The 19,227-nt window shown below is 36.6% G+C and overlaps 1 protein-coding gene across 6 annotated transcripts in view; it reads left to right on the top strand.

Annotated features, from left to right (window-relative positions):
• The window catches only part of GRIN2B (glutamate ionotropic receptor NMDA type subunit 2B), a 641,083-nt gene that overhangs the window by 358,435 nt on the left and 263,421 nt on the right, over positions 1-19,227 (top strand). For all 6 annotated transcript variants that reach the window (XM_056799173.1, XM_056799172.1, XM_056799176.1 and 3 more), the window contains one exon: positions 4,607-5,205. In XM_056799173.1, coding sequence (XP_056655151.1) covers positions 4,607-5,205 — 599 coding nt within the window. The remainder of the gene's footprint in view (positions 1-4,606; positions 5,206-19,227) is intronic.

Here is a 19,227-nt window from a genome sequence, read left to right as displayed (position 1 = left end):
TAATTTTAAAAATATGATCTTCCCAACAAAATTGTAGGATAACATGGTTGAAATACTTCTGTTAATCTGTAAGTTCCTTAGGGCAAGGACCATTTTTTTCTTGTATGTTAAGAACAATTCCTGGGACATAGAAAATATTTAATAAATTATTATTGACTAACTGGTGTGCCTCACTTCATATTTGAATCCTTTAGCATGATCAGAAAGATGGTAATTGGTACCAAAAGATGAGAGGCTTTTATTAATTTTCCTACTCTTTAAATTTTCAAATAATTTTCCCTTGAAGTTCTTGCCAACAATTAAAGAGCAACATTGACAGATTGAGAGGTGATAGGTGACATAGTCACTAATGTTAATCACAGATGCATGTCTGAGTGGGTACTAAGTTTATTGGTAATTAGTTTATTGGTGAATATTGCTGTTTTACAGCAACTTTTGCCACCCTTTGCAACTTAATAGGGAAGATTGTGGCACTGTGAATAAAGAGTAAGTCTCAGAGTCATGAAGACTTGAATTAAAATCCCCTCTTAAATACATATTGACCGTATGGCTTTGGGAAAGTCACTCAATCTCTCAGTATACCTGAAAACTCTCTAATTTTATAAATTGAAGAATTGTTATTGGTATAGAAATTCTATTTTTTATTATTAACCTGATTTTATTTTTTTTAATGTTCCCAAAGTTACATTTCTCTTTTTTTATTTTATTTAGTCAATTTAGAACATTATTCCTTGGTTACAAGAATCATATTCTTTCCCTCCCCTTCCCCCACCCCTTCCTGTAGTTGATGCACAATTCCACTAGGTGTTACATGTGTCCTTGATCAGAACCTACTTCCATGTTGTTGATGTTTGCACCAGGGTGATCATTTAGAGTCTACATCCCCAACCGTATCCTCATTGACCCATGTAATCGAGCAATTGTTTTTCTTAGGTATTTCTACTCCCACAGTTTTTCCTCTGAATGTGGATAGTGTTCTTTCTTGTAGATCCCTCTGAGTTGTTCATGATCACTGTATTGCCACTAATGGAGAAATCCATTACATTCGATTGTACCACAGTGTACCAGTCTCTGTGTACAATGTTCTCCTGGTTCTGCTCCTCTCACTCTGCATCAGTTCCTGGAGGTCATTCCAGTTATTGGTAGAAATTCTTAAAAGGAAAGGAATGATTTTAATCCTCAGACATTAATTCTTCCAGAGGAGAATATATGTTCCAGGCACTGGGGATAGCTTGCTTAAATTCACAAGGTCAAGACAGAGTGAGTGATGAGATCAAGCAATGGAAGGTAAACAAGAGTCTTGTGAAATAATATGGGACAATGAGGCAATAGACAAATGGCCATTATTCCATGCCAGGCTAAGGAAATTCTTTTTGTTCTTTAGGCAGTAGGAAGACATTAAAGGTTTTTGAGAAGTATAGTGAAATGGAAGAGGAGAGGACATATCTGAATTGAGAGAGGATATAAAACATTAAGCTACATGGATGGAGCATGGTCTAATAGAGAAGTCATCTTGAGATCTTTGTGGATTTAGATTATAATTCCCAGCAATATATCATATTCTCATGCGTTTTCATGCTATAGCAATGACTCAAAGGTTTCAGCAGAATGCAAGTTCCAACAGGCTTATAGACTGAAAATATAACAGATATATGGATAGGATAGGAATTTATTTGTAAACAAGAGATGGAGAGCATTGTGAAATGGGCAATGATAATGCTAACTACATTAAATTGAAAAGCTTTTATACAAATAAAACAAATGTCAAGATTTAGAAAGAAAGCAAAGGATTGGGGAATATTTTCATAGACAGTCTCTCTGAGTGAGGTTTAATTTTGAAAATATTTAGAGAACTGTCAAATTTATGAGAATAAGAGCTACCTCTCAATTGATAAATGTTAAAAAGATATGAATAGACAGTTTTCAGATGAAATCAAAGGCAAAGAAAAATGCTCTAAGTCATGGTCAATTAGGGAAATGCAAACCAAAACTATTCTGAGATTAATGTCACATCCATCAGATTGGCTAAAATGACAAAAGAGCAAAATGAGAAATGTTGAATGGGATGTGAAAAAATGAGGACACTAATGACTTTGAACAGACCCAACAGTTTTGGAAAGCAATTTGGGATTTCACCCAGAGAGCTATAAAAATATGTATACCTTTAGACCCAGCAATAAAATTCCCAAGGTGATCATGGAAAAAGGGAAAGAACCTATATTTTCCCAAATATTTATAGCAGCTCTCTTTGTTCTGTTAAAGAACTTGAAATCGAGGAGATGTCCATCAGTTGGGGAATGGCTAAGCAAATTGTGACACATGACTGTGAAGGAATACTACTATGTTATAAGAAACAATGAGCAGATTATTTTTTTTAAACTTGGAAAGAACTATATGAGATAATGAAGAGTGAAATGAATAAAAACAAGAGAACATTATACACAAATATGGATTTAATATTTAAATAATAACTTGTGAATGCTCAAGAATATGAATTGAGAAGTGGAAAATCAAAAGAAACCATCTATATATTTTCTTGGATAATGCCTTTTTAGTGTGGGGAGGGGAGAGAGGAACTGAATGAAAAAATAAAAAAGACTGAAAATATTACTTTCTAACTGAGGCAGCAAGATGATGCAATGGATAGGGTATGGCACCTGGAATCAGGAGGACCTGATTTTGAAGACAGCCTCAGACATTTCTTAGTTGTGTGACCCTGGACTAGTTGCTTAACCTCTGTCTGCCTCAATTTCCTCAGCTATAAATTGGTGATAATAATAGCAAACTCCTCTCAGGGCTGTTGTGTCCAGTGTTGCTGTGAGGAGCAAATGAGATACTTATAAAGTACTAAGCACAATCCTGGAACACAGTTGATACTTAATAAATTCTTTTCTTCTTCCTTCCTTCCACCCTTTATCCCAGGGTGATAGACTATATATTTTGTATCTAATGCTCATCCTAGCTGGGTTAGAAAAGCTAGTCACTGAAGGATGTTCATTGTTAGGCATTTTGTTGACAACTCATAAAGATGGTTGACTAAGACTTATAGAAATACTGTGATATTTTTAATTGAATTGGTACTCATACCAATGAAATCTCATATTCTTTGAATATTCTAATAAGAGGCAGGCATAACAGTCAGGATCCAAAGATTTTAAAACAGTGTTACAAGTTCAGCCTGTGCTGGTAGAATTAAAAATAGTCTCTTTTCTTCACTGGAAGAGACAGAATGATGAATGTTCAAAGGTAAACAAGGTAATTCTGTGAATGATATAAAGTAAATGCTGATAAGGAGTTAGATAATAATTGGGCTTATTGAAAAGGCTATTTATTTGGCAGTATCTAGGTATTTATTAGAGGCAGTGAGGTGGCTCAATGGATAGAGTGCTGGGTCAGGAATAAGAAAGACCTGAGTTCAAATATGGCCTGAGACACTAGCTGTGTGACCCTGAGAAAGCCTCTCAACATTTGTTTGCATTAGTCCACTGGACAAAGAAATGTCAAACCACTCCAATATATTTGCCAAGAAAATGCCATGTACAGAATGATCCATGGGGTCACAAAGAAATGGTCCTGACTGAAGGACTGAACAACAGGTGTTTAATGTTTTAAGTTTTACTATAAGTAAAAAGTGGAGCAGATAAAAATCTGTCTTGTTATACAGCACAGTTTTAGTCTTCACAGAATATGAGCTGATAATTAGATCATGCATTATACCTTTGCTTCTTTGAGTAACCTGTACCTAAATAATGTGAATTTATTGTTATTCAGTTGTATCTGACTTTTCATTTCCACCCCACTTAGGTCCACTAATTACTGGGCCTATGTACCATTTGTTGGTGACACTCAAAGTTAAACATATTATCTAGAAGCAGTGGTATTTTGATAAATATTTAACAACTGACTTTGGAAGAAAAATGTACCCATGACATACTTTTATGTTTAAATTGCATTGTTAACATTTTCTCCATTTTTCAAGTTTAGACAAGCAACAAATAAATGTTATGCATGTTTGTAACAAATAAATGGATAATAAATCCAGCCCCAATTTGAAGTATTTGTGTACCTCCAATGTATAAAGGGTCACAATGAAAATTTAATAACTGGATCTCACAAAACTATTAGATCCAGCATCCTCCCTGCTAAAAGAATCTTTTAAGTGACCACTGTATGTATGGTATAGGGCTTATTTTCCCTTTGTTCTTTCTTTACACCTCTTAAGGGTTGAATCCAGGATAGGATTCAGTAAAATTTGTCAGGTCAGCTTATGACAGTGACCATGTATTTAAAAAAATAGTAATGGGTTTCTGCCAAATCTTTAAAATTTGGCCTATTTCAGGTTAGAGGAAGTATCATTGTTGATTTCTAAAGAGTTTTATATTTTCCAAGGATGGTGAAGACTTATGACATATGGTTATCATCAATACAGTTCTGATTCTAAATATACAATCTTAAAAACATAATATAAAAGGGTTTTGGACAAGAGTCTCTTATTTTCCCCCATTCTACCACCGCAACTATTCTCTGTCTTTCTTGCTATGCCTGGTTCAAAATTAGTGTTGATTTCTTTAATTTGATTTCTCTCTTTTTTTCCATTCCATTTTAGGATGACTCCTCCATGTTCTTCCAATTTGGCCCATCAATTGAACAGCAAGCATCTGTAATGCTCAACATCATGGAGGAGTATGACTGGTACATCTTTTCTATCGTCACCACCTACTTCCCTGGATACCAGGACTTTGTCAACAAAGTCCGAAGCACCATTGAAAACAGTTTCGTGGGTTGGGAGTTAGAGGAGGTCCTTCTGCTTGACATGTCTCTAGATGATGGGGATTCCAAGATCCAGAACCAGCTGAAGAAACTTCAAAGCCCCATCATTCTTCTTTACTGCACTAAGGAAGAAGCTACCTATATCTTTGAAGTGGCTAACTCTGTGGGACTGACTGGCTATGGCTATACATGGATTGTACCTAGTCTGGTGGCAGGGGATACAGACACTGTGCCCTCAGAGTTCCCCACTGGGCTGATCTCTGTATCATATGATGAGTGGGATTATGGTCTTCCTGCCAGGGTGAGGGATGGGATTGCCATAATCACCACAGCCGCTTCTGACATGCTATCAGAACACAGCTTCATCCCTGAACCTAAGAGCAGCTGTTACAACACCCATGAGAAAAGAATCTACCAATCCAATATGCTAAATAGGTAAGAGTGTGGAGCAGAATGAAATCAGAGGGAGGAGGAAGGGCTGGGTTTCAAAAATATGGATTGAATGGTGTGGAGTTTCAGAAGCAGTGAAAAATGCAGTACAAGGTAGCAGTGGGTTGGAGGCTGGTGACTGGGCTGAGGGCCTGGAACAATGAATGGTGGGGGTGATTCTGATCCAAATTGTGCTTCTTTGTGTTTCTGTTCCAAGTGTCCTTGGTTGTTGGTGTAGCAGTAAACCCCAAGTAGGAGGAGACGAGAGAAGGCCAATCCACTGTTTCCTCTGGAATGCCACATATGATGGGTGAATGGTGAGCAGGTGATACATAGGTCTGTGGGCATGCCGACAGTATTCTTCCCTCACAAAAAATGGGCTGGATTATATTGGGATGCCAGTACTTCCCCCACCAAACCAGGCCATAGTATGAGTAGCCAGCTTGGTTGCCTCTGACAATGGGTCCCCTGCTTTAACCATAGCAAGGCAAATCCTGAGCTTGGTCACTTTCAACTGGTTTTGACTCCTATGACATAGAAAACAAACTGTAGTGACACCTTATTGGGATTGTTGTGTGTTCTGATAGAGCGTATATTCTTTAAAGGTAAGAAATCATTCAAGTTGTGATGAAAATGGTTCTCATTGTCCTCCTGGGTTCTATTATTTCTGCTCATTCATCCCCTACAAGTGGGTTAGAATTTTCGCCTCAGCTTTGGTTCTATATTTCAGTACTTATCCTAGAATAATGTCATAGCAAATGATAAGTTTTCATAACACTAATGCTCTCTGTACCTCAGGTCAGATTCTTCCCTTATCATTGGTTATCTAGGTCATAATAATTCATCATGGTACCTACCATTTGTGGCTATGAGCTATCCTGTCTATGTCTTCTTGAAATCTGGAGCTCTCATATTCAGCTACAATTTCCATTATGATGTAATTTCATTTATTTTTTTTTAATTCCCTATAGATTTCATTCTGGGTTTCCATTTCTCTCAATCTGGATTCAGTATATTTCACAAAAAAAGTTCTCTTATTAAATATAAATAAGTAATCCTGTAGTAAACTGCAAAGTGGAAGTTATCAAATAGCATAAAGAAATCATGTGACTATTACCTTATAACTTATAGATATGGTGAGACTGTTTCTCTCTGTCTTAAAATCTCCAAGTACAGAAATCAAAATCTTCTGATATCCAGTTTCCCTTTTTATTTCACTAGCACCCACTGTGGGCTTGTTTTCCCCAATTTTCACTCCTATTAGTGGAACAAGTCCATGGACAGCAGTCTACCTCTCCTCTCAGGATTCAGGGTTGAGAGGTTGGGGTTTCTATTATTACCATTTACATGTATCCTTCCCAAATGGTCACCAATATTAATCAACCAGCTAATATCAATTAGCTTTTTCACACTAATATTTACTGAGAAGATATATCAAGGGCAGAAATACAAAAAATATTCCCCCACCCCAAACTGGGAGCATACTTTCCCTTGAAAAAACATTGCTCTCTTCAGCCTCCACCAACCCTGCTCATAGACCCCTTCCTACTTAAACAGGGTGTCCCAAGAGTCCTAGTGCAGTTTTAAGCTTTAATTATTAAAGTATAAAATTTCAGTAAGACCTTTGGGATACCTTGAAGATTCTGGAGAGAGTAGACTCAAACTTGAAGCACAAAAGTACTGATACTCCTATTTGAGAAAGTATATAGGTGATTGGATATATGTACGTCTTAGCCTCAGATTTCTTTAGTCCTTTTCTCTCTTAAGAGACCCCATTAAGTTCATTTCTGGGTTTGGCATAGCTGATGGACAAGTTGTTCCCTTGCTTGCAGATCATGGTAGTTTGACTTCTGGGTTGTTCTCTCCTGGCCTGGGTTTTAAGCAGTTCACTGGACTGGGCTGCTGGTGCTAATGGCAGACTGCTACCAATTGCAGTCACTAACTCTCTGACTTTTCAAAGATCCAAAGGTTAACCTTGTTCCTGACTTCTCATTCATCCAAGACCGGGAAAGAATAACCACAGGAGACAAAAGAAGCAGAGACATTTGTGTTCACAGATACCAGGCAGCTGAGTGGGGAGATCAGGCAGCTGTAGCTGCTGTCACTCATGCTATCTCACCCTCTTCCAGAAGTTAACAGCATATCTAGCCATATTAGTACTTTAATATTTTTTGGACTCAGAGTATTATAACTAATACTCTTTTAAATGACAAAGCAAAAAGCCAAGAAAAATAGCCATAATGAAAATATTCTGAAAATAAGCCTGCTTCAAATGGTTGGATTATAAGCATGCCTTTCTTTACTAATGGCCTGTAGCAGTTAGCAGGGTGAGCAAGATCCTTTGCTCTTCAGACTGTGGTATCTGGGGAACACCTAGAATGATCCTCTCAAGGCTCAAGTGACATCAGGGATCAAGGTTGGAAAAGGGGCCCCTCCCTCTTGCTAAGGATATTAGCAGCTTTGTTGGCACATCTTTATAATCCAGAGCTTAAGTTCCACTGACAGGTAACCAAGTCATATTTATTTTCTACATTGTTTTGGGAAAATCTGCATGGTGAATCTATCTATAATTCTATCTTTTTGACCTATGAAAATTTTATGGGTTTTATATGAATTCTAAATCCGAGATACAGGTAAGTACTTAAAGCCTCCTTTTGTTACACAGGGAAGATGAGAGATGAAAAAATGATGAATGCTTCATGCTTTAAGAGGGCCCTTAAAGATGTACTATTTCTATACTTTGTGACCAAAGAACAATGTGATATGTCAACCTAAAGCTGTTATGAGTTGAATTTGTTCTCTAAGTCTACATAGCACTACCATCTAGAATTAGCAATGTTTGAACATTTCACCAGATGTGGTCTGTACCGATTGAAAAGGAGCCTACATGCTTCCCTTGGTATTGGTAAATGTGGCACATTTGTTCATGTCCTTTTAGTAAACATAGTACAAAAATGCACCATTGCCCGAGTCATGCTGAGTCTTTGACTCCCCATTGAGAATATAATTTGATTGAACATGATAAGGAATTCCTTATCCCATCTATCTCTATGTGAAAATTTTTATTAGAACCTGAGGGTGGTCTGAAAGAACCTTTATATCAGATAATATAAAACTGTTTTGGAAATGATTAGGTCAAATGTCCAGAATCATCGTTATTCCCTTGAGCTAGGAGAGAATTATTGGCTGTTAGTGGGCATGTTGTCTATATTTTCACTTTATCACTTCCTTGGGGACCAATTAATGATTATTTTCTCTTCTAGTATATTCTTTAATGCTGTGTATAAGTCTATTTATGTCACTCAGATGATGGAGCATCTTCCAGTTACCTCAGAGTTTTTTGTTTTTTTTTTTCATATAAGAGCTCAATTTTCCTCCTCTTTTTAAAGCTCTCTCTTTGAAATGATTAGAAAGGCAAAACACTGTTGAAGTCATCTGGGTCATTATTTGACTGATATTTAATGTAATTTCTATTCTGATTATTTTTTTAACTTTCTAGTATTCTGGGTTAATAATTGCATTATGTAGTAGGTAGGTAGCTAAGTAGATAGAGCACTGGACTTAGAGTCAGGAAGATCTGAGTTTCAATATAGCCTCGGACCCTTACTAATTATATGACCCTGGGCAAGTCATTTAACCTCTATTTACCTCAGTTCCTTATATGAAAAGAGGGGGCACACTAGAGAAAGAAATGGCAAATCCTACCAGTATCTTTGCCAAGAAAACTCCTTGGACAAAAGTCCATGGAGTCACATAGAGTTGGGTAAGACTGAAAGACTGAATGACAACAATAAATATTTATTAGCTAGCCAACTAAGTGACACTTAGAATCAGGAAGTCCTAAATTTGAAATCTGCTTCATGCAGGATTGTGTGACTGAGTGACTAACTTTCTCAGTTTCCTTATCTTTAAGATGGGGATAATAATAGCATATGCTTTTTAGAGTTTTTGAGAGGATCCACTGAGATAGCAAGTAAAGAACTTTACAAACTTAAAAGCACTATATAAGTGCTGGTTACTATTATTATTAACTATTATTATTGTTATATTTAAAGTCATCTGTCACTCTTATCTTGTAAGGCTTTATTCCTTCTCCTATTTCCTCTCTTTTCACTTACTTTTCAACCTATTATCTGACTTTGAATCTCATCATTCAATTCAGTCTCCTGGCTGGAGAATCATCCATGCTCTGTCTCTCACCATGGCTATCCCTAAGCTAAGTCCTAGATAATTTTCTCTTCTCTCTCTCCCCTTCATCACATATTTATTGATAAACTCATCAACTCCTGTGGGTTCAATTATCTTTTCTATGCAGTTGACTTTCATGTCCAACAATGATCTCTTTCCTGAGCTCTAGTCTTATATTATATGTCATCTGTTGGATATCTCCACTTAAACATATTGAGTCGTAGCAAATATTGTCTAAATGGTAACACAGTAACCCCTCAAACCCATCCTTCTTTCATACTTCCCTCTTTATCTTGAACACACCTCATTTTTCTAGTCATCCAGATTTGCAACCTCATAATGCTCCTTGATTCTTCCTTCTCCATCACTCTCAATAGGTTTTTCTTATATCTTTTGCATTTTTTCAACTAACAAGTATTTTTTAGTAATCAGTCCTGCCCTTTACTATTTATTCTAGTGAGGAAATTTTGTTAAAAAAGAAAATAAATCCTTCAATGCAGATTTACCTAATTTGTCACATTAACCATGTCTTAAATATATGTACAGATATATATTTAAGATGCAGATTATATAAAAATACATATGTAGAATCTGTATTTTAAATTCATCACCTTTCTAAGATGAGGTAAATGGCATGTTTTACCTTCATTCTTTTGGATTCATGATGAATGGTTATGTTGATCAGAGGGATGATATAGCTTCAAAGTTGTTTTTCTCTGTTGTGGTTATCAATGTATTGATTTTTCTTATGTCTGCTCACTTCACTCATCAGTAATTCATAAATATCTTTGCAGTTGTTTTGGGGGGGAATGGGATTTAGTTCCAAGTCATTATTTTTCATGGTATGATAATATTCCTTTACAAAAACCAAAATGTTTTGCAAACCTTAAATAACTATGTAAATGCTATTATTATTATTATTAAGAGCCACAATTTGTTTAGGCATTCCTCAGTATGAGGACACTCCCTTAGTCTCATATTTTTGGCTATTAAGAAAAAAGAACTGCTATAAATATTTTGTAAAAATGGGTCCTTTTCCTCCTCCTTTAATTTTTTATGGGCATAGATCTAGTAGTATAGTATAGCTAGATCAAAGGATATGCAAAGTTTGTTACCTTTCTGGGCATAGTTCCAAATTATTTTCCAGATTCACATCATTTTTGCCAAGTCTTGTTAAAACTGCCTCCACAATATCTATTTCTCTCATCAGCCTCTACATCCTTACTCATATGGCTATGACCCTAATTTAAGCCCATCATTGCCTTTCTTTTGTATTATTGTACAGCAGTCTCCTAATTTCCCTGCTTAGTTTTTTTTCTCTCTCCAATCTTTCCTCCACTTATTCATCAACTCTTCTGAGAGCACAGGTCCCACTGAGTCACTCCCTCTTCTGTGGTTCACAATTGCTTTTAGGATAAGAAAAAAAAGCCTTCTTATTTTGACATTTAAAGTTGCTTTGCAATCTAGCTCTAGTTTACCTTTCCCAGTTTATTGAGCATCACTCCCTTCTCACAATCTAAATTTCAACCAAAATGGCCTACTTGCTTTTAGCCAAACTCAGAACTGCTTCATGCTTCTCCTCCATACTCGCAATGTGTTTCCTGTCCATCTTTGCATCTTAACATTCCTAGCTTTCCTCATGCTTTAGCTTATGAGCTACTTCCTAGAGAAGGTTTTTCATGATTCTTCTAGTGGTTAGTGCTCTCTTCCCCTTAACCTTAAACTATCATATGGGTATCTGTCTATTTTCATGTTATTTCTACCACTGTGTGACCACCTCACCTCCTAGTAGAATGTAATCTTCTTGAAGGCAAGTAATGTTTTTGGTTTCATCTCTATATCCCTGGCACAAACCTAAATGCCTGTTGGATTGTATTGGGCAGAATCTTCCCATTGCTTCAGTCTTTGAGAAATAGGGAAAATATCTTTATTCTAATTGATGGGCTGAAAGGAGTTTTGTTAAGGTCTTGTTTAAACAGCTACCATGAAAACAAGGGCTCTAAAACCTTGAGGCAGCTCTCCTCTCCTTGGAACTACTATGAACTAGATTGTTCCCATGGGAGACCTATTTGACTTTGCTTGGCCGGGAAAGTGCTGAAAGGTGTAAAAATAAATGAGGGATTGAGTCAATTAGTTCTCAGACAGTGTATGCAAGGGCTGCTTGGCTATTACCCATTTCACAGTTATTATTAAATGTTTATTGAGTGCCAGTTATATACAAGATTGTGTACTACAGGCAAACCTCATTTTATGAAATAGATGTGTTACATATGAATGGATAGGAAAATTATGTGCTTTTTAAGAATAAACTGAGTCATATTTCAAATGTACCAATATAGCTCACTCTTTAAGGAACCCTATAGTGAATTCTTTGTCTATACTCATCACCATTCATTGACTTTTTCAATTTATCTATTGTGCAAATCTTAATTTTCATATATCGGACTTAATGCCTGCTCTGTGAAATGGAAGAGCATAAAAAACTTAAGAGAGAATAAAATGACATAGCAAACCATCAGCAAGAGATGGAGGCAACAAGGTAAAAAAAAATGAAAGAAAAGAAGAACTTCTTTGAAAAGTCAGTCTTTGGTTATTCACGGATATTTTCAGGCTGTTTTAGTTTTTTCCCTCTCTCATTTCCCAAATTCCGGGGATATAGTCATATTAGATGACTTTTTTCTTTTTCTTTCCATAAAGTTCTGTTACTTTTCTTTTAGCTATACAAGTATAATTAAATAAACATTTCCAAAACTAAATGGCTATTTTATTTATGATAAGACTTTATTTATCTAGCCTTTTCTAAATTTGCCTGTGGGTGTAGAGAAGGGAGCTTTACACTCACTGAAGAAATTTGGTGTTCAGTGGGTGGGTGGGTGGGTGTGTTGAATGTGGCATTGGTGGGAAAAGGGATGTGAGGTATTTTTTAAAAGAAAAACATGGTTATGATAATAAGGAGGGAAAGAAAAAGAATGATGACAGTAAGTTAACTACTTTGGTGTTTTTATGGAATAGAAGGTTCCATATTAAAGGCAGCTTTAATAAAGAAGTGAGAGGGGAGTTGGAGGTAAGATGGAAAAAGTAACTCCACCATCATTATATGAAGGAGATGAGCTCCAGTTCTCTAGATAAGAGTTCTCTAGATATGTCCAAATAGAGATAGATATTTAGAGAAATCTCATTTTTTCTTGACAGGCAAGTTACACTTGTGGGAAACTCTGATGAATCGTAGCACTTGTTAGAAGTCATGTCCTTTAATAGTCAATTTCCTGCTCATTTGGCTTCCTCTGGGTTTTCCTATATGACTTTTCAAGGGTGTGACTATTTTTTCAACCCTGCATTACTTGACCCTTTCTCAATCCAGGATTGACATAATTAATAATTCATGCAAATTGAATTGTCAGGAGAAGCTAGGTGACCCAGTGGGTTGAGAGCCAGGCCTAGAGATAGGGAAGTCCAGGGTTAAAATCTGGTCTCAGACACTTTTTAGTTGAGTGACCCTGGTCAAATCACTTAACCCCTATTGCCTAGCCCTTACCACTCTCCTCCCCTGAAACCAATACACAGTATTGATTAGAGGATTGAAGGTAAAGGCTTAAAAAATTGAAGTTGTGATCTTTTAATGATTTAATAATTCAAAACAATAAGCTTTTCTTAAGCTCCTACTTTATAAAAGGCATTGGGCTATATACTGGACAAAGATAAGACCAAAAATGGTTCCTGGCCTCAAAGAACTTTACATTCTACTGGGAGAAATAACCTAGATACACAGATACAAAATATATTCAATTCAAAGTATTGGGGGGGGCAGGAGAACACTAACAGTTATAGAGATTTGGAAAGACCTGTTATTAGAGAAGGGAAAGAAGAAGAGAATAAGCATTTATTAGGTATCTATTATGTGCCAGGCAATTGAGCTGAGTCTTAAATGAAACTAGTAATTAATAAAAGGTAGAGGAGGGGGAATGTTCCAAGAATAAAGGATTATGCTAAAAGCACTGAAATAATCAATGAATGTATGAATTAAAAGGCAATTGGCCAGTTTGGCTAAGATGTAAAGTTTATGAATGGGAGCCAACCTAAAATGTCAATCACTGGAATTTACATTTTCTCTGGAAGCAATACAGAAGTGGTGAAGATTCTTGAAAAAGGGGGTGGTGACATGATTAGGTCAATGCTTTAGAAACAAGATGTTGACATATGCTTGGAGGGGATTAGATTGGAGAATAGAGAGAATGAAGAAACTGGGAGTAATTAGAGGGCTAATGGGTTAGTACAGCCAAGAGGTGATAAGGGCCTAAACTAGAGTAGAGGCTGAGAGAGAAGGAAACATATTCAACCAATATTATGGAGATCATTGTCAATTTGCATTATGGATGCTATTAGAAAAATGGTGGGTATGGGGAGGCAGAGATAGGCAATAGAGATGAAGAGTCTAGTATTATACCAAATTTATGAAGCTGAGTGCCCTTGGAAGGATGATGATGTACCTAAAAGAAATAAGGAACTTAGGAAGGGGTAAGTTCATGTAGAAAAATAATGAGTTTTGTGCTGGATATATTAAGTTTTGAGATTCCTATGAGAGAGATAGGTAGAGGTGTATAACACAGTGATAGAAATAGGATTAGGAGAGAGATGCGGTTTGTAAATATAGATTTGGAATCCACATTCATAGAAATGATACTACTACTTTTGGGTGGTAGAGGACCCAGGAAATAGCCCTGAAACATATACATCCTTAGAGTCGGGACATGAAAGAAGAAAAGAAAAGAAGTTCTAAAGGCAGGTAGAAAGAAAATTAAAAAGCAATATCATCTAAACTCAGGAAGTAAAGAGTTACCTGGAGGAGGGATGGTCAGCAATGTCAAATGCTGTGAAGAGGCCAAGAAAGATAAGAACTAAGGCAATAGATCAATCAGTTCTTTAAGTACCTACAATACACTGCTAATTGTGCTAGGTATTCCAGATACAAAGGAAAAAAGAAAAAAGAAAAAAATAGACATCACCTTCAAGAAATTTATATTCTTTTGGGGTAGCAACTTGTATATACATTTATTGAAACACATATTTCATAAATACATGCAAAATAACTATTTAAAGACAACTTACTTTTGCAGAGGGATCAGGAAAATCTTACTGTGGCTGAGTATAGTGGTGCATACCTTTGTTCCCAACTACAGGGGAAATTGAGGCTTATGGATCCCTTGAGCTAGAGAGCTCTGAATGACAATGAAGTATACCATTTGGATGTTCCCACTAAGTCCAGCATCAATTAGGTTAGCCCCTGGGAACAAGTGGTCACCAGGTTGTCTAAAGAAGACTAAATCAGCTCAGGTCATAAATGGAGAAGGTAAAAGTTTCTGTGTCAATTGATGGGGGAATCTGATCCATGAGTGGCACCTGCCTATGTAACCTAAGAGAGATAAGACAAGTCTTAAAAATAAAAAGATGGTGTTGTTGGACTTGTAGGAAGTTATATTTGTGCTGAACTTTGAAGGAAAATACTCATTTCAAGAGGCATAATTGAGGAGATAGTGTTCTCAAGTCATAGGGAACAAGAGCCTATCTAAAGGTATAGAAATAAGACATAAAGTGCTGTGGTGTAGGATGAAAAAGCCAATTGGCTAGAACAAGGAGTTTGTTAAGAGGAGTAGGAATTAGGAGGGGAAAGTGCCTTAACTGCCAAACAGGAGCTCATATGTTACCCTAAAGTTCATAGGGAGCCAATGGAGTTGAGTAGTGGAGAGACATGGTTAGATCTGTGCTTTAGGAAAAGACAAGACCCTTGGATTTGCCAATTGAGAGATTGTTGGCAACCTAATAGAGAACAATTTCAGATGAGTGATGACATTGGAAATCAAATTGCAATGGAAATAAAGAAGTAGATGCATGGAGAAAGAATAATAAATGTGAAAAAGAACTGGCCCTAAATCAGATGACCCAGGTTTAAATCTGACTTCAGTCACTTACTAATAACCCATATGGCCTACAGCAAGACAAAGAAAGGAAAGAAGGAAGAACGGAGGGAAAGATGGAAGAAGGAAGTAAAGGAGTGAAGGAAGAAAATACAGAAAAAAACCATTTACTAAGCTCTTACTATTGCCCAAAGTACTAAACACTGAGAATGAAAATACAAAGGAAAGTCATCCCTTACCTTCTAGGAGCTTACATTGTAATGAAAGAGAAAAAAAAAATAAAGGAGAATGCTGAACAAGGAGAAACATTTTATTCTGAAAATTTACCCAGATAATGAGAGGGGCCATAGGGGAATAGACTGACACACTCCAGCCAAGAACAATGATGGAGTTTATTTGATCTTGATTTTAAAACTGGGCATGGGGACATGGGAAAAGGATAGGCATTTACAGTAGCTAGTTAGAGAGGAGGCAATGAAGTGAAACATAGTCTGGAGCTATTCTGAAATAATGATCCAGGAAAGGTAGTCATCAGTCTGGAGAGTTAGACTCTTTGGACTCTGGAAAAACCTCCTTAAGTCTAGGTCCTGGTCTCTGATTGTTCTGTTCCTCAGGTTCCTCATCAATAAAATGAGTATAGACTAAGTAGCCTTTAAGATCTCTTCTAGATCAAAATCTGTGATCCTATGATTGTAGGATGCATTTTTTAAGAATCCAACTATGAAAACTTTAGGAGATTTGGGATGATATCTTGATGGAGCAAAGTAAGATTATGTTAAGAATGTTCTTTTTTTTTTCTTTTTTTAAAATATATTTTATTTGATCATTTCCAAGCATTATTCATTAAAGACATAGATCATTTTCTTTTCCTCCCCCCTACCCCCTATAGCCGACGCGTAAATCCACTGGGCATTACATGTTTTCTTGATTTGAACCCATTGCTTTGTTGATAATATTTGCATTAGAGTGTTCATTTAGAGTCTCTCCTCTGTCATGTCCCCTCAACCGCTGTATTCAGGCAGTTGCTTTTCCTCGGTGTTTCCACTCCCATAGTTTATCCTTTGCTTATGAATAGTGTTTTTTTCTCCTAGATCCCTGCAAATTGTTCAGGGAAAGAATGTTCTTTTTAAAGATGAGGAGATTTGGGCATATTTGTTGGCAATCAATAAAAATATAGTGGATAACCATAGATGAATAAGAGGTGGATGACTGAAGAGATCTTCTAGAGAAAAAGGGAAGGGATGGGATCAAGTACTTTGAGAAGGAGATTGTCCACTTCTTTATCAAGAATTGGAAAAAATAAATGGGAGATAATGTATAATGGGCAATTTGAGGTGTAGAATTAGGGAAAAGAGGTAGCTTCAGTCAATGGCCTTATTTAGGTGGCAGTCTAATGCAATTTGTTTTTTTCTCACCCTCCCCCCATTCCAAGAGAAAGACTTAATTGTGTGGGAGGATATCCAAAGAATGAATTTGTTGTTAGTCTTTTAAAAAAATTATGATTGTACTGGGCCAATATAGCTTGCTTAAATAGTATAGCCTCTTTTCTGGAACAAATTATGTTTTACAGTGCAGCAGCATAGTTGGCATGAATACCACAGGTAGTGAATGGAGACTGGACTTGTGATATTATTGCTGTTATTTTTCAGTCATTTTCAATTGTGTCCTGCTATTTGTGACCTCATTTGGGATTTTCTTGGCTGAGATAGTGGAGTGATTTGCATTTTTTTCCCTCCAGCTCATTTTATAGATGAGAAACTGAGGCAAAAAGGTTGTGATTTGCCCAGGGTCACACAGCTAGCAAGTGTCTGAGACCGGATTTTAACTCATGGTGATGAGTCTTCCTGACTTCAGACCTGGGCTACTATCCACTACAGTACCTAACTCCCCTATTTTATTGGCATAGGAAACTCCTAAATTAAAAAAAATCCAATGAAGATTAATATCTTTTATGAAACTTAGAGTTTGTCAACATATTTAGTATTTATTACATGACATTTATAAAATACTTTAAGATTTGCAGAGTACCTTACTTATATGGTTTATTTGGTTCGCAGAAGAACACTTAAGTGCTATTTATTATTATTCCATTTCAAATAGGAGGAAACCTATACTTGATAAATATCTGAGTTGGCTCCCAAGTCAGATCTTCCTGCTTCCATATCCAGAATATGATTTATTTACTGTATGCACAGTGTCAGAAATGTGATGATAATCTTCACTTAAGAAGAATTCTCCAATACAAATGTCAGGACATAACATGGTTGGTGAATTTTTTTTTTTAACTTAGAAGAAATAGTGTTCAAACTAACTGTAAGAATCAGTTTTTATGTGTTGAGTCACTGTCACAAAGAAAGTAAATGGATTTCATTTTGGAAAAAGAAAGGGAGGAGGAGTTGCTAATTGGTAACGAGCAACCAACATTTAGCTTTTCAGAACTTTGGAGCTGAAATTTTGTTTATGGCTCATTCTTTTCCTGGAGAGACTGGTGGGGTTGGCTTGCCTTAGTTAGCGCCAGGTCCTCTAGCTGTGCAGGCTGGTCACACACAGAGTAACTGCTGCTGACAGATTAGAGATCCCTGCTGCTGAAATCTGTTCACTCTTGTCCAACTTCCAGCAGCAGCAGCAGGCTGGGAGCTGTTCATCCACCTCCCTTGTTGCTCTTCCTTCCTTCCTTCCTTCCTTCCTTCCTTCCTTCCTTCCTTCCTTCCTTCCTTCCTTCCTTCCTTCCTTCCTTCCTTCCTTCCTTCCTTCCTTCCTTCCTTCCTTCCTTCCTTCCTTCCTTCCTTCCTTCCTTCCTTCCTTCCTTCCTTCCTTCCTTCCTTCCTTCTTTCCTTCCTTCCTTCCTTCCTTCCTTCCTTCCTTCCTTCTTTTCTTCCCTCCTTCCTTCCTTCCCTTAATTTTTACCCCTTTAAGCAATTCTTATTTGATCTAAATCACAATATTTCAATCCTTAAGAAACACTTTCTTTATTTTATTATATTTTATCATTCTAGATATGTTGTGGATAGGATGCTTGCATGCAGTATATGGAGAAGGGGAGCTAGTACTTTTGAAACATCTAGAATTATCAATCAGAAAACAAATTCCCGTTTGTCCTTCTAATTGTGTAAATTAGTTGGAGTTTTATGCTTTAGGAGAATGGACAAATTGGAGCTAATTCTGATGAAATTTTACTTTATCAAAAATATATTTTCTGTTTGTAATTTCTTGGCCTTTGCTGACTATAAGTGTGATTTAATAATAGTACATGTATTTATATAATAAAGGAGGTACAATCAGTTTCCAAATATTTTTATACAATCTTTAAAATTCCTCAATAAATCCCTTCTCTTTTCAAAGTAGGACACTTCCCTGGCCATTTTCCTGCCATTTCCTGTCTACAGAAGCTGACATGAAACTCAGAGTGGTGATTCTTTCAGATTCCTTATAGAATCCAGAATGAATTACGAGGAAAAGCTTGACTTGGAGTCACAAGACTTGAGTGCCGTTCTGGATTTGCTCCTAATGAGCTATCATTTAATGAATGTCATTTAACCTCTATGTGTCTGAGCTTATGTATCTCACAGGGCTACTGTGAAGAGGTGACTTTGTAAATTCTAAAGCACTATAGAAAGTGAGCTATAATTTCTGCTTTTCTTATTATTTGGTATCTGGCAATTATCTGGTCACAAAAGACTTTAGGTTAGTCGCTGAACAGATGAAATAAATTCAGAAGATAATAAACTCAGCTACCGCTTTGCCTCGTGTTCAGAATTGCATATAAAGTTCTTCCTGCTCTCATAAAGTCCTCCAGGTCCATATACCAAACCACATACCTTTCCCATCTTCTTATACCCAATTCAAAGTACTCTTCTATCTAGCCTCTTTGCTATTCCTCTCCTAACAGAAACTTCACTTCTGAACTCAGAGCATTCACTGGCAGTCC

Source organism: Monodelphis domestica, chromosome 5 (genome assembly GCF_027887165.1).
Source record: "Monodelphis domestica isolate mMonDom1 chromosome 5, mMonDom1.pri, whole genome shotgun sequence".
Lineage (NCBI taxonomy): Eukaryota > Metazoa > Chordata > Mammalia > Didelphimorphia > Didelphidae > Monodelphis > Monodelphis domestica.
This window is presented reverse-complemented; position numbering and strand designations above follow the sequence as displayed.